The sequence below is a fragment of the Aedes albopictus genome, unplaced genomic scaffold, assembly GCF_035046485.1.
Source record: "Aedes albopictus strain Foshan unplaced genomic scaffold, AalbF5 HiC_scaffold_68, whole genome shotgun sequence".
NCBI lineage: Eukaryota > Metazoa > Arthropoda > Insecta > Diptera > Culicidae > Aedes > Aedes albopictus.
This window is the reverse complement of record NW_026917509.1, coordinates 75,107-91,694: the sequence shown is the minus strand read 5'-3', so window position 1 is coordinate 91,694 and position 16,588 is coordinate 75,107. Positions and strand designations below refer to the sequence as shown.

At 42.5% G+C, this 16,588-nt stretch overlaps 2 protein-coding genes across 6 annotated transcripts in view; one reads left to right on the top strand and one right to left on the bottom strand.

Annotated features, from left to right (window-relative positions):
- Nucleotides 1–4,646: 4,646 nt before the first annotated feature.
- LOC109621435 (uncharacterized) lies at nucleotides 4,647–15,761 on the top strand (the record flags this gene model as incomplete). Its single annotated transcript, XM_062843968.1, is given in 3 exon segments — nucleotides 4,647–4,718; nucleotides 14,078–14,911; nucleotides 14,991–15,761. Coding segments are annotated over 3 exon segments (1,536 nt in total), but the record flags the coding sequence as incomplete, so codon positions are not given.
- The window catches only part of LOC109621434 (titin-like), a 24,912-nt gene continuing 24,004 nt past the window's right edge, over nucleotides 15,681–16,588 (bottom strand). For all 5 annotated transcript variants that reach the window (XM_062843963.1, XM_062843964.1, XM_062843965.1 and 2 more), the window contains exon 8: nucleotides 15,681–16,345. In XM_062843963.1, the coding sequence (XP_062699947.1) occupies nucleotides 16,163–16,345 (183 nt within the window). In that variant the 3' untranslated portion in view covers nucleotides 15,681–16,162. The remainder of the gene's footprint in view (nucleotides 16,346–16,588) is intronic.

Genomic DNA, 16,588 nt, shown 5'->3' with positions numbered 1-16,588 from the left:
ACTGCGCCCAAACTCTCCGTCATCAACAAATTGTTGACAACAATGTACTGTACTGGCGACCGCCACGGCAATCTAGAGCGACTAAAACAACCAGATGTCGCCTCAGCATACGTGCAGAATCTCGAGACCGCGTTGCCCGACGAGGGCGAGCTCGATGAGGCCCCTCTAGAGGACTGCTGGAGTACAGTGAAAGCAGCCATCAACGACGCAGCCGAGAGCACCATCGGGTACGTGGAACGGAATCGACGGAACGAATGGTTCTACGAAGAGTGTAGAACGGTTTTGGTGGAGAAGAACGCAGCGAGGGCGGTAATGCTGCAGCAAGGGACCCAACAGAAGTGGAACGTTGCAAACAGAAGCGGAAACAGCAGATCCGCCTCTTTCGGGAAAAAAAAGCGACACCTGGAAGAAGCGGAGTGTGAAGAAATGGAGCTGCTGTACCGTTCCCAAGAAACACGGGAGTTCTTTCAGAAGCTTAACGCATCCCGCAAAGGCTTCGTGCCGCGAGCCGAAATATGCAGGGATAAAGACGGAGGCCTCTTGACGGACGGACGTGAGGTGATCGAAAGGTGGAAGCAGCACTTCGATCAGCACCTGAACGGCGTGGCGAACGTAGGCACGGGAGCCCACGGCAACGGAGGAAACGACGACGCCAGTGCAGCGGAGGACGGAAATGAACCAACTCCCACGCTGAGGGAAGTTAAGGATGCCATTCAGCAGCTCAAAACCAACAAAGCAGCTGGTAAGGATAGTATTGCAGCGGAACTCATCAAGATGGGCCACCTGTGTGCATCGGCTGATAGTCAGGATCTGGGAAACCGAACAGCTACCACAAGAAAGGCGACCATTTGGAATGTGAGAACTTCAGAGCGATCACTATTTTGAATGCTGCCTACAAAGTGCTATCCTAGAGCATCTTCCGTCGTCGTGTCACCTAAAACGAATGAGTTATCAAGCTGGCTCCATCGATGGCCGGTCGACAACGGACCAGATCTTCACCGTACGACAAATCCTCCAGAAATGCCGTGAATACCAGGTCCCAACGCATGACCTGTTCATCGATTCCAAAGCGGCATACGACAGTATCGACCGCGCAGAACTATGGAATATCATGAACGAAAACGGCTTTCCTGGGAAGCTGACTAGACTGATTAAAGCAACGATGGACAGTGTGCGTAAGGCAGGGGTTCCCAACCTTTTTGAGGTGGGACCCCCTTTAAAAATTTTCAAAACATCTGCGGCCCAATGAAAATTTTTAGAAAAAAAATATGACTTAAATGGAAGAAACCGAGTTTTTTTTTGGTACAGTGACGTAGCTACGTAGTCACTCACATTTCATAAACAATGATGTCATGTACATTCAATTTGAGTCGTAGCGTAGAAATAGCAACGCAGCCGAATTTTTTTTTCTTCTGAAGGCGTTTTATACTGAAAATTTGTTCCTAAAATTGTGTCTTTTGGGGGTGGTGGTATACAAAATTAAAAAGTTGGTAAAATTTGCACATAATAGAATAAAAATATATTTTTTTTTTTTGGTAACATCGCGCCCCCCCCCCCCCCCCCCTTAGATTGGTTTCACGGCCCCCCAGGGGGCCGCGGACCACCGGTTGGGAACCCGTGTATCTAGGTGTATCGGGAAGTTACAGGCAATTCCCGGAGATGAAATGAAATGAAAAAACGAAAAACCTGAATTTCCGCGAAAAGCCTTGACACTCCTCTGAACCATACCTGAAATTTCCCATGGAAACTTCCTGAAACCAAGGTTCGCAGTTTGGATCGGAAACGAATGATCGGCTATAATCATAACTTGAAGAGAATTTATTATTTAATACGTAGATGTTGTTAAAATGCTAGATTAGCAAAGAAAAACACAAATATTTTTCAAAAACATGACAAAATGGTATGCATAGTATCACCAAGTTAAATCTATGGTATCACTTGTATTACTTATGAATCGCATCGCCGGAGTTTACTATCGACGCTGACAAGCAGGCAAACAAACAAAAGTGAGCGGCTTCCAATGTGAATAAAGATGCAAAGTGGAAATCAGAAAGCCTACCAGGAATCCATTCGAAAACTTTCTGTAACTCCCTTGAAATCGAAAAATGTGTCTAAAAAACCTGTGAACTGAAACATGTTGTACTTTGTATCCTCAAAATTCAGCACATTTGCGAATCCATGTCAAAACTTGATCTCAATTCATCCAAGTAAATCATAGTTATTGACTCTCCAAGTTGACAATTTTGTATTGAACAAAATTGTAACAATTTTATTAAAACAAATAGAAAGTAAGTTCAGTATTATGGAGATCACTAAGTTCATTTCCAAAATTACAATAGGTTATGTATCAATTCTTAACATTACGTCGTTTGCTCAAAGTCCATCTCTATCCGAATTGCTTTCGTAAAATTCACCGTTTCACAAGTCACAATATTTTGTTGATCAGTGTTTGTAGGTAGATATTAGACCGGGTCAACAAGGTCGTTTTTTCGGAACAAAGCTTTTTCGATGCCTTTTATGATCCGTAATGACTGTACAAAATTTGAACGTGATTGGTTGTGTCCCCGCTTTCCGCATTACGTTTGAAATTTGTATGGGATTTAGTATGGGAAAACATACTTTTTTGTATTTTTCTCATAAGAGGCTCAAATTTGTCTGGAACTATGTAGCCAACAATGTTAAAGTATAGCCCAGGGGATGCTGATAAACTTTGCCAAAAAGAGTAAGGTAATAGAGTGACTCTGAAAAAAGTTATTAATGTTCAAAGTTGAATATCTCCGCGCAACTGCTGAAAATCATTTTTTCTGCCAACACTGCTGAAGCTTCGAAGGATCAATTCATCCTTGCTTTATTTTCTGACATTTCATGAAACCCCAACCCCCATTTCATCAACAAAGAGCAATCAAGGGTTTCAGTCGATATTCATTATTCAATTATTTTATTTGATCACACAATTCTTATTATTTTAGGGTCTGCTGATGATTGATTCCGGAACTATTTTGGACGAATACCGTGGTATACATATTTCTGCGACCGATAGCCACTTTACAAGAAACTCACCGGAACCTAACTTGCGACGAATAAATGCAAGACGTTTTGGAACTTTTTGGCCACACGTAGAAGTTGTGGTAACTTCCCGCATCCATTTTTCGACCGCAAAGAACGAAGTTCAGAGCAGACGGACGCACTCCTTAACGATGTTTGCAATTTTTGAACTGTAACATAATATCGCATCACATCCACTCACCCTTGCAGGTGTATGCAATTTATGAATGAGCCCTTACGAGATAATACTTCGGCTTCATACGCAAGTCGGAATTCAATAATATTCACAAACTGTGCTATTCCCTGTACCGCCTGGTGGGAAATGATAGTACGCTTATTGGTTTTACAATGACACGACGAACTCCCAATTCCAAACTAATTCGACAGTACAAAAAGTAGAAAATTCTATGACGCATCACTTTTAAATGTGTTCGTAAGTTAGATTTGGAGTTACAAACAAACTATTCCGAATAAATCTACCTCAGAAATGACAAAATACCTATACGGATTTACTATACCAATGATTTGACTTTCTTATATGTACTTCACCCACCGTAAAGCATATAAAAATAATAAATAATGAAACAACATTAAATTGTATTGCAACTTTACTTTTTTCACGTTAATTAGTCCAGTGCTTCACTTTACTGCAGTACTCTGTATTCACAGCTCCTTAACCAACGTGTCGCAGGCTTCTCGCTAATAGTGATAATTACGTCTGACCTGTGCTTGCCTTGGTAGTCAAATGTAGCCAAACAGCCACAATATATATTAGTGTACTGGAAACTTTCGTAAACTTTCGTATTTGTTCTTGTGGTCAAGTCGCGAAACGCTTTTCATTGCCCTTGGTTTGCCGGGTTTCACAAATATTCGCAAATAATCTGATACGTCGCAAGTCAGGTTCTGGTGATTTATTCGGTACTCCTCTAAAATATTTAGTTCCGGAACCATTCCACAAGAGCAGACCCTAAAATAATAAGAATTGTGGGATCAAATAAAATAATTGAAAAATGAAAATCGACTGAAAACCATTAGCTTGATTGCTGTTTGTTGATGAAATGGGGGTTGAGGTTTCATGAAATGTCAGAAGATAAAGCAAGGATAAATTGATCCTTCGAAGCATCAGCAGTGTTGGCAGAAAAAATGGTGTTCAGCAGTTGCGCGGAGATACCCAACTTTGAATTTTAATAACTTTTTTCAGAGTCAATCAATTACCTTACTCTTTTTGGCAAAGTTTATCAGCATCCCCTGGGCTATACTTTAACGTCGTTGGTTACAAAGTTCCAGACAAATTGGAGCCGCTTACGAGAAAAATGCAAAAACGTGTGTTTTCCCATACTAAATCCTATACAAATTTCAAACACAATGCGGAATGCGGGGACACAACCAATCGAGCCCAAATTTTGCACAGTTGTTACGGATCATAAAAGGCATTGAAAAAACTTTGTTCCGGGCTGATCTGACTAAATCTGAATTTTCCCATACAACGTTGACCCACTCTAGTAGATATATATGTACTCCTATTCAGCCCTCCCGTCATCATCATTCAATTTTATTGCTATGCTCATGCTTGTTCGTTTGTTATCCTTTGTCTTTTCCAGTGCAAATCCGATGAAATCGAAGCGTTGAAGAGATTCCGAAACAACAGTGAACCGACTTGGCTGTTTGCCTCGGTAAGATAATAATCTGATGATATAATTTCATTGCCCTGATGATTTAATAGGTTTTGTTGTGATCATCACCAACTTCATGACTTCGACACAGGCAATGGCAAACTAACGGATATGTGCCTAACCTAGATTTCTAGCTGTCTAGCACAACGCCTAATACGAACAGATATCTTAAAATAAGCTTAGAATGGAAAAATTGGTTGTTGGAAAACCATTTTTGGTGAGGCTTTCTGCGAAGGTCGAAGAGTTCATAATCAATGGAGACGCGTGGTTGCTTATTTTTGCTCTGCGCAATGCATTTTGAGCGACGAATTTCACAACTTCTTCTCATAACGTCACCACCAGATCAAAGCCTGCTTCTCAGTTTAGTGTTCTGTGAGCACTTCCACAGTTACTAAATGAGAGCTACCTCTGCCAATGACCATTTTACATTGGTACTCAAAAGAAGTCAAGAATATCACCATTACGAAACGGAAATGTAAAAACAAACATGAATTGTTCAACATGCGTCAATTTATTCTATGAAGAAAACTACAGACCAATCAATTAATCAAAAAAAAGAGGAGGATTTGGCGGCCCTGTCGAACATGCACCATTATTTATAACTAAAAATACCAACAACAATGATGGAAGCATCTTCTTGCTCGCGAACAACATCAGCACAACGCCATTTGGCTACATTCGCCTAAGTACAACAACGGCTCATTCCTAGTGATGCAAAAACCACTTTACCTTGTCTTTGAATCGCGTGCAACCTCCATTAATGGTTTGGCATTTATTGGAATTATGTTGGAGCAGAATACACATGTAGGTAAGCGGGCAGGCAGCAATTGCGTTCTCGTAAACGGGTTCAGAACTAAGAAGCCGACCAACTGAAGGTGACTCGCCGTCCAAGAGAGGAAATCACGAAGCCAACTGTTGGCAAGGATGATGCTCCATTTTCATCGGCTGGTTGGGAAATTACATCAACTATTTTCGTAATGGTTATTGGATCGCATGTTGAGCTGCCTAGTCGGAGCAACAGTTTTTGTAGTGGGTTGTATACAAATGTTCGTAAATGGTCGTAAGAAATAACATAGCTTATGCAACCTTCCATTGCCTTGCTGTTCCATATGTTCACTGGACGAGGCTCAAAATATTCAATTTATGTGATTCTCGTAGTAAATAGTGGTTAATCGTTGCTTTGATACTGACTGTACACTAAACAAAGTTGTCATAGTAAAGTTGTTTATTGTTTTAATGAGAACATCCCCTATCTATCACATCACATATGTTTATAGATGCAAATACCTATAGTTGAATGACTTTTAACAAAATTAGAACAAGGTTAACTTGTAACATTGTTTCAATGAAACATTGTACACACAGTCAATGTAAATTGAATGCAAATTGCACAACGAATCAATCTAAAGGTCACTTGTACCTACTTGATTTCCTTGGGCATAGAGGGTCTTCTTGTCTATTACACGATATGCGAATGCAAAACTATCTATGGCAGAAGATGCTTTCAGTAAATAACTATGGAAGTGCTTGCAAAACATTTATATGAGAAGAAGGGCTTGTTCAAGAGGGACCGTAACGTCAAAAAGAAGAAGTTCATTGCTAATGCATTACCTGCCACATATTGTCGGAGCTAAATCAGTCATGCATCAGTCAATTTCACTCTTGTCATCCAGAAGTGACAATGCAGCCAGCACGCGAAAAAGAAATTAATTTCAAAGCGAGCATTCAATCACAAAAATGCCACATCATTTCTTTGATCGGCAATGCAGAATAGCTTCACCACAATTTGAAAATTCATGTCGGTTTTTCATACACATGGCTCTGTGCTAATGTAGAAACCCGCCATTATCGGATCCGAGTTTGCGACCTTCCCAATGCATGGCCAAAACGGGGAGTGATTGACTGCGCTCGGTTCACAAACAAATCAAAGAAGTTTTTATGAACCTAACGATCGATAATCATGGTGTGCCCTTGCGAGCTTTTGGTTGGCGCGTTGTTTTCATTCCATAAAATTTCATAGAACACGCGTTGGTTCTATGTAAATATAGAGTATCTTCATACCTGCCACACGATATACACATGCCAAAAAATCATTGGCAGATGAAGGTCCCAGTTAATAACTGGTGGTACTGCTCATAGAACACTAAGCTGAGAAGCGGTCTTTGTCCTAGTTGTGACGTTACACCAAGAAGAAGAAGAAGATTATCTTACCAAAGTTGGAAAGATTTTTTCTACGGTGAATAGGGCCTGTTTACGGATTGCGTAACCAGCTTAGGTCCCCACGTAACTTGCAAACGCAAACGAAATTCGCTCCGTATAAGATGCTGATTCTTCCGGTTACCCGTAGACACGAGGCGTGGGCGTTAAAGCAGGTAAGCCGAAAAGCTTTCGAACGTTTTGAGCGCAAAGTGCTGCGGACAATTCTAGGTGGGAAACAAGAAAATAGAGTGTGCGCAGACGCATAAATCACGAGTTGTACCTGTCAGGTCTAGCCTAACGCCGGCCCTGACTTGATAGATAATTGTTAGAGTGGGACAGTTGGCTACACTGAGATGGTGGACGTGAGCTCGAGGCGGTTTCCGGGTAAAGCCTGGAACACATAGCGTCCGTTCCGTCGAAGTTTGCGTTTTTTTGACAGTTTTCCCATGGAAAATGTGTCAAACTACTGTCACGCACACGCAAACGTATGCATTGTGTGAGGCACTTAAGAGAGGTGGGAGTTGTGTGTGAACGAACGGACCGAGAAGTTGTACGCCGGTGCGGGATAAATATCTCAGAAATATAAAACGGTAAATTAGAACGCGTTGTTATTCGTATACCAAAATCCGACATATTTTGGCGGCGAGGATGAAACAAAAGTGTACCGGATGCAAACAGGCCGATTATCGTCGGGGAAAATAAGTTTTTGTCCATCGAAAAAAAACGTGGTAGCGTGGTCGTCCAAGTGGTTGGCGGAACGGAAAAGTTGTGGTTGTGCTTGGAAGCGAAACGAAATGTAAGTAACGGTCTCGATAGTGATACTTGAAAAAAGGGAAGCTGGTGTGACGTGCCTGGAAACGAATTAAGAAAAAAAGTGTCCATAGTTGTTTTAGCAAAAATGAAATGATATTCAAAAAGAAATGAGAAAGCTTGTTCAAAATGGCGTGTTTTTAAGAAGATAGTTGAACATGCATGTGTGGGTTTTTTTTTACAAACGATGATGATGATAATGATGGTCGGGTCCTGACATGATGGTGGTGGTAAACCCTGTGGCGAACAGAAGAACAAGTGTTTTTATTTTCTGGGCCGAATGGAAGAAATGGAAATTAAATAATTGTGAAACAAAGAGCATTTCTTAATAAAATATGAAACAAAGGTGTTGAAAATTGGTTGGAAGATGGGTTATGTACCGCACGTCATTATTTAGTTTTGCAAGTTATTTCACCTGATGGGTATAGCGGTGGCGCTAAGGGAAAAGTGAATCAAATGTTCATTTTGGCAATCGATGCCAAGAAAAAACATAACTGTCGGTGTATAAGTGAGAGTGAAAATCAAGCTAAAAAAATATGGGTGTTGGCGGAAGAGGAGATTGCTTAGTGTTTGTATTGAGGAATGATCAAGGATTTTGTGTGTGTGAAGGCGTGTTGAACGGGTTATGTACACACAAAAAAAGAAAGGTTAGGCATCACCAATACAACCAAGCGAGGTGAGTCCCCGGCGTTTGTAAAATTACAAGGAATTATGAGGTAAGGTTAAGTACCAGAGAAAAAAATATTGGCTGAGAAAGGTTGTGTACCTCTATGTTGGTTTTGATTATGAATGATATTCGGAGTTGTGTACTGAAAAAAAAGGAAAGGTTGTGTACCCCAGTGTGAATTGAGAATCAGGGTTGTGTACCCCGTTATAATCGTTGTTTTTATTAATCTGCTTTTTGAAGTGAAAGACTGGGTTGTGTACCTAAGATGGAAATACTTCTAAATCAATAATAATAATAATAATAGTAATAATAATAATAATAATACACCAGTAAAGAAAAGTCAGCACAAGAAGGCCGTGATGTTTCGCGGAAGATATTGGCAAGCTATATCAATCTACCTGGAAAATGGTAAGTGGTTTTATTTTTTTTAGATTTTATTGTTGTAATTTATAATTTTCACGGAAGAAATATATGTTGAAGAATAATGAGAAATACGGGGGAATTACTGAAAAAAAACTAAATGTCAACAGGCACGTCAACGAATCCTTTTATATTTATGAGATTTTGTTGAGTAATTATAAAATTACAAGTGTGTATTTTTTTTTATTCTTATTCAAATTTGATAGCATGAACCATTCCAGTCGCATCAAACCATTCGACGTGACGATTGAGTCAAGCCGTCTACCCACCGAGTGGGAGACGTGGAAATATGATCTAGAGTCATTTTTTGTGGCTCAACGGATCGAAACACAGTATGAGAAACGTGCACAGTTAGCCTATCTGGGGGGACCAGGACTTCAAAGCCTACTGAGACACCTTCCTGGAGTAGACAACGTACCCCACGTTACCATTGATCCCCCATATTATGATGTAGCTGTTAAATGTCTAGAAGACTATTTTGAGCCATTCCGTCGCAAAACGTTTGAGCGCCACCTATTCCACCAAATTTCTCAAAACTCTGGGGAGCGTTTCACGGATTTTGTAATGCGACTTCGGAAACAGATTGCGAGATGCGGTTATGACTCGTCAGTGGTTGATGAATTGATCGCTGATCGTATTACGCAGGGTTGTACTTCCGAGGAATTGCGCATCAAACTTCTTCAGAAAGACAGGACTTTGGAAGAGACAATCGCATTGGGGACTAGCTTGGCAGAATCCTCACAGAAATCCACAGACCTGAGTCGACCGTCTGTATGGAAGAGAGAGCAACAAGAAGTTCATGCCATTCGTCAATTTTTTCCGCGGAAGTATCCAGAAGCCTCTCGGAACACTCGCTCGGAATTCAGGTTCAAGGGGAATCAATTTTCACGTTATCAGCGAGGTCAGTCAACCGACAGATTTATCTGCTACAGCTGTGGCAAACGTGGACACATCCAAGGAAGTCTGGACTGTCCAGCAAAAGCTACGAAATGCGCTAGTTGTGGTAGGATTGGTCATTGGGCTAAACGGTGCTACACCAAAAGACAACCGGCAAAGCGAGAACATGAGTCCGTTTCGATGTCAGAGGAACCCAAGCCGAAGCGCATTCGAGCGGTAATCGAAGAAACGGAAAAAGATCAAACCGAGTACATCTTCTACGCGATGGGTAAGAATGTTTTTATGTTCATGATCGGAGGAGTCAAAGTGCCGATGACCATCGACTCGGGAGCGGACGCCAACATCATTAACCGAGAGATATGGGAACAAATGAAAGAAGCAGGTGTTCGCGTAGAGAACATGTCTACTGTGGTCGATAGGAGCCTTACAGCGTATGCATCAGAACAGCCCATGGATATTACCGGATCATTTGTGGCAGAGATTGAAGCTGGCGGGAATAAGGACTTCGCTAAATTCTACATCGTCAAAAATGGCCAACAATGTATACTCGGAGATCACACGGCTAAGCGTCTCAAGGTTCTGAAGGTAGGGTTCAATGTGGGTGCTGTGAGGGACCAAAAGTTAGAGCCATTTCCCAAGTTCCGGAACGTAGTTGTGGAAATACCGATCAACGTGGACGTACAACCGGTCCAGCAACCCTATAGACGTCCTCCGATTGCCCTTGAACACCAGATCGAAGAAAAATTGCGTTGCCTGCTACAACAGGATATCATTGAATGAGTCAACGGTCCGTCCCCATGGGTGTCCCCAATGGTTCCGATAACTAAGGATTCAGGTGAGATTCGATTGTGTATCGATATGCGCCAAGCAAATCGAGCAGTGCTGAGAGAAACCCATCCACTTCCGTTGGTTGACGAACTGCTGAGCTCTTTGAATGGCGCGGTACGTTTTTCGAAGATTGACATTAAGGAAGCGTACCATCAAGTGGAAATCTCTCAGAAGTCAAGGCCTATCACCACGTTTATCACAAAACACGGACTTTTCAGGTAGATTTTATTTTCATGCATAGTAATTACTCACGACAAAAAATAAATAAATGAACTAACGAACTACAAATTTATATTCTGTTTTCAATACATCCATATACTTCTGCAATAGGTACAAACGACTAATGTTCGGCGTTAGTTGCGCACCAGAACTGTTCCAGAAGGTGATGGAATCTGTTCTTGCTGGGCTGGAGGGTGTCATTGTTTATCTTGATGATGCGATTGTTCATGGGCGGAATCAGAAGGAACATGACGAGAGGTTAAATGCGGTTCTTCAGAGATTGGCTGAGTATGGAGTTCTCTTGAACGCTAAAAAGTGTGTATACAACGTCAGATCTTTGGAGTTTCTTGGCCATGTATCGTCCGCCGATGGTGTACGTCCAACGGAGAGCAGAATCGATGCAATTCAAAAGTTTAGGGAACCACAGAATGTGTCTGAACTTAGGAGTTTTCTGGGATTAGTATGCTACGTTGGCCGGTTCATTCCAGATTTGGCCTCAGAAACGGACTCTCTAAGGCAGCTGCTTCGTAATGACGTTTGTTTCAAATGGACTGAGAAAGAAAAGATGGATTTTGAGAAAATTAAGACCGATATTTGCAATATCGATTACCTAGGATTCTTCAATCCTAAGGACCGCACAAAACTAATTGTCGATGCCAGCCCAACTGGTCTTGGAGCAGTTTTGTTGCAGGAAGACTGTGACGGCAGAACCAGAGTTATTGCCTATGCAAGCAAAGCCTTAACAGATATTGAAAGGAAATATTTTCAGACGGAAAGGGAAGCGTTATCTCTTGTTTGGAGTGTGGAGAAATTCAAGCTATATCTACAAGGGATTAAGTTCAGCTTGTTAACTGACTGTAAGGCATTAGCGTTTTTGTTTAGCCCGAGGTCTCGCCCATGCGCTCGTATAGAACGATGGGTTTTACGACTACAGGCATTTAACTACGAGGTAGAACATATACCAGGTTCAGCCAATATCGCCGATTCGCTTTCCCGGTTAACAACGTCTTCCCCAGATCCGATCGACAAAACTACGCAAGGATATGTACGAACTGTTGCGGAACAAGCGGTGCCGGTAGCAATGACCTTCAACGAAATCGCAAATGAGACGAAGAATGACGATGATCTTCAAGCAGTGATAAAGGCTCTGGAGATTGGTCGTTTTGAGGAGTTCCCCAAGGACTATAAGCCATACGAGACCGAGTTATGCAGCGTCGATGGAATACTACTCAGAGGAAGGCGTATAGTTGTCCCAACAGTATTGAGAGATCGAGTAATAAGCTTGGCCCACGAAGCCCATCCAGGTATTGCAGCAATGAAGCGGCGTTTGCGACAAAAAGTCTGGTGGCCGTTGATGGACAAAGCAGTGGAAAGCTGTGTCAAACGGTGTAAACAGTGCACGCTAGTCTCGTCGCTTGGGGTTCCGGAACCACTCCGTAGAACTAGAATGCCAATCAAACCGTGGATTGACATAGCGGTGGATTTCATGGGGCCATTGCCTTCTGGTCACAACCTTTTTGTCATAGTTGATTATTTCAGCAGGTTCACCGAAGTGGTAGTTATGAAGCAGATCACGGCAAGACACACCATCCAAGCTCTTCACGAATCTTTCTGTAGATTTGGCGTTCCGGAAACCATAAAGGCGGATAATGGTCCACAATTCATTAGTGAGGAGTTGAAAGCATACTGTCGAGAATACGGCATTCAGCTTCGCAGAACCACGCCCTATTAGCCGGAAGCTAATGGAGAGGTGGAGCGAGCGAACAAAACTATCCTAAAGCATCTGAAAATAAGCCAAGAAGCTGGAAGTGAGGACTGGATTTGGGACTTACGTACCTTCCTACTTATGTACAACTCCACTCCACATGCTACAACCGGAGAAGCACCATCGGTGCTTATGTTCGGACGAGTCTTGCGTGACAAGCTGCCGGGAATCGATCATAGAAGAATGCTTTTGGATGAGGAGGAGGTACGCGACAAGGATTGGACCAACAAACTCAAGGACGCTGAGTATAGCAACGCCCGCCGCCATGCAAAGCCCTCCGAGTTCAAGGAAGGAGACACCGTGGTGGATAAAAGAATGTGCAAATCGAAAAAGCTTTCTACAACTGTCCATCCTGAGGAATTCAAGATTATTGAAGTGACGGGATCAGATGCAACGCTATGTTCAACGGAATCGAACCGCATCATACACCGGAACGTAGCTCATCTAAAACCGCTAATAAAGAACACGTCGTTGGAAACTGGAGGCGCCGAACAGATCTAAGTCGAAGAAGATTCACAGAAGTCAACAGCGGGTATTCCAAACTCGCCACGGAAAACGGAGTTGATGCCTCTTCAAGAACAACGTCCATCACGATCGCTTCGGGTGCCAACATATTTGAAGGATTACCAAATCAACGCTGTTCATGATTATTAAGTAAAGGGGGGATGTCAGGTCTAGCCTAACGCCGGCCCTGACTTGATAGATAATTGTTAGAGTGGGACAGTTGGCTACACTGAGATGGTGGACGTGAGCTCGAGGCGGTTTCCGGGTAAGAGAGGTGGGAGTTTGTGTGTGAACGAACGGACCGAGAAGTTGTACGCCGGTGCGGGATAAATATCTCAGAAATATAAAACGGTAAATTAGAACGCGTTGTTATTCGTATACCAAAATCCGACAGTACCAAGTGTACAACGAAGCGAATAATGTGAAACGTATAAAATAAGGCAGACTACAGTGGGCTCGACACGCAATGCGAATGTCGGAAGAAAGAATAGCAAAAACAATATTTAGCAGTGAACCAGGTAGAGGTCGGCGACTTCGTGAGCGGCATGCGGTTGAGGAAGATCTGCGATTCCTACACGTTCGGAGAAACTGGAAGAACATCGCCTAAGACCGACGAAGATGGTGCTCTATTAGGTATACGCTCGGCGATGGAGTAAAGTCATCAAGGTAGGTAGATTTTGGACAGCGCACAACAATCTTTGGCGATATTTTTCCCCGAATGTTTCGGAATACTAATCTTCCACCGCATGTAGCCGTCCACGAAGTCGCTGATTTCTACCTGGCTCTACACCTGACCTCTTACTGAATATTCTTTTCATAATTCCTTCATCCCATATTCGCCCCACAAAACCAGCCCACTGAAGTCTGTCGTAGTTTATGCACTTGATTCAACTCGCCAACAGTGAAGAAACTCGTCGAAAACTCGAGGTTTTCAGCATTCTTCATATTTATCCAACTCAGAATGTCTTGTTGGATAAATGTACGATTTTGCAACTCATTACATAAATAACCATTGTTATATTTTTTTTCTTAATTATTGTTTTTTGGCAGCATGGAAAAATAGTAAACCTTATGTTCGGAACCAATGTTCCGAAACTGATCAATCTCATCACTGAAGAGTTGGACATCGAGCTAAAATGTCGTGCCGGAGAAGTGGAACGCAAATACTATGAGCTGTATGAGCTGACTCCCGAAGAGCAGGAACGGGAAGATGCTCGGAAGGCGATAGAAGATGAGGCCGAGAGAATAGAGCGGGAGGCTGCTATCAAGAAGCGTCGGGATTACATTATAAGTGTGACGGATACCATCATGGAGAATATTCAGGACATGGGAATCACTTTATTTATGCCACATGTCCACAAGGATGTATACAAAAAATTGAACGAACTTGCTGAGAAGCATGATCTGCACTTCAAAGAGAAGCGCTTGGTATATTTGAATCCAAAGATGTTGGAAGTGCTTCATTTCGACTGTGAAAACAGAATGGAGGATGAAATTTTCGAGCACATCTTCTACAAGGAAGTTCAAGGCTACGTTTGGAAACGTCAGGACGATTTGAATCGAGCTCCGGAGGATGTCATCGGTGATTTTGTGCGCTACCTGACCGAACCCAACGAAGTCCTAGACAACGATGGCAATGTGGAAAAGGTGATTCCACCGTTGATCGAACCACTGGAGATGCTTTTTAATGCTCATGATGGCACCTGGAAGGTGATCGATAAGAATCCCAAGAAGAAAAAAAGCGTCAATTTGAAAGCTTCAGAAAGCACGTCTTCGAAGGAAACGTTCGACGAGGAAAGTTGCCCGAAAATTTACGTCCCGGGTGTATGGAGTCCCACCAATCGAAGAGCAACGGCTGCGTTGTTCTATCTGCTGTTCAGACATGTAAGACATAGCTTTAGAATAATTGACAAAAATGTAGCATTTTGATGTAAATGTTTACTCTATTTCCTTTTCTTTCCAGTTGACCGAAAGTTTTCTCGGACCAGATCCTGTTCCGGAACCGCCACACATCTGTATCGTATTCGACGCCTACAAGAAGCGGGACGTCTTCGAGGTGATCACCAAGTTCAACCGAGACGTGATGGCTTACGGTTATTTCACATCCGGTGATCCCAAGACAGCGGAGCTTATTGCTAAAAAGACTGAACGCTACGTGCGTTTGAAGCCGAACGTCAACGATAAGTTGATTTTAAAGGTGGCCAAAGCCACTAGCCATGCGATGTTGGCCCTGACGGCCGTAGGACCGTGCTACATCAGCCAGAACGCAGTGGAAGGCCAGGAAGAATGTGCTCTTCTATTTCCGCCAAATTACGACAATATTGAAGAAGAGGCGGAAGCTGGAGAGGAAACAAAGAAGAAGCACAAAAAGAAACGCCGTGGAAAGAAGAGTGACACTTCATTGTCGGCCTCGGAATCGGCTACTTCGAGCACTCCGACCGCTGACCAAGGGGCTGAAGGTCAAGGTGAAGGTGAACTGGGAACCATCGGAGAAGGATCCACCGGAGAGGAAGGAGAAACAACATCGTCGTCCACCAACTCACCAGAAAAAACCGGAGGTCCGGGAGAAGAAGGCGAAGAACAGAAGACTTAGACTACACGGAATTGGTATGGATTTTTCTTTTTGTTCCACTTTTTCTAAGAGTGCTGTGGGTTGTTTTTTTTCTGTATTGCAAGTAAAATTATGTGTTGTATTTGCTTTTGTGTTTTAATAAAATAAATAGATAAATCTGAATTTCCGGATTTTTTGTACGGCCAAATCTAAGTGTACAGCTGAAGTATACCTAATACTTAAACTGCTTACCATAGTATAAGTGAGTGTATGTTTCTACTCATGATGTTTGCTTACATTTTTGGGTTTCCTCAATGTCGAATAATAAAACTGAAAGAAAATGTATACACCTGCTATCGTTTTGAAATAAGATCAAAACTAAAATATCACCTCTCTGTTGCAAAGTATTAAACAATAATCTAAACCAAATCAGTCTCTCTTTTAAAACAAACAAAACTTTCGCGCCACTTTCGACAGTAGGTACATATCCAGATTCACTTCATCAGCAACTTCATCATACCATTTATCCTCAATCGATTAAAAAGCTATACAAATCCTACCACATCCAGCGTGAATAGCCGTACTCACTTCAGTCGGATGGGCCGCACGCGCACGAAACCAGCCTGATACCCGATGGCGTAGTATTGGTGGGACTGATCGTTGGGATTCCACTGGACCTGGTTGATCCGGATGCCGGGATACTCGTGCAACAGGGCACGTCGGAACGTTTTCACCTGGAGCGATTTCAGGTCCATTCGAGCGGGGTTCTGTGCGGGAGGGAGGGTAGACGAAACAGGTTGTAGGTAAGAGTGAATGAAAAATAATCGTTGTACACGTGTGTGACCGCGTTTGATCGTAATCACTAAACATTCGTCCGCATGCATGGAGACGCACGGTCGCTGACAATTACTTGAGGTAAGATAATTGAGTGTGACATCGATAAAGCAGAGCAGAAGTGCGTAAAAATTTGATGATCTTAATTGCAACTTGCAAGTTTCACCGAGTGCTTT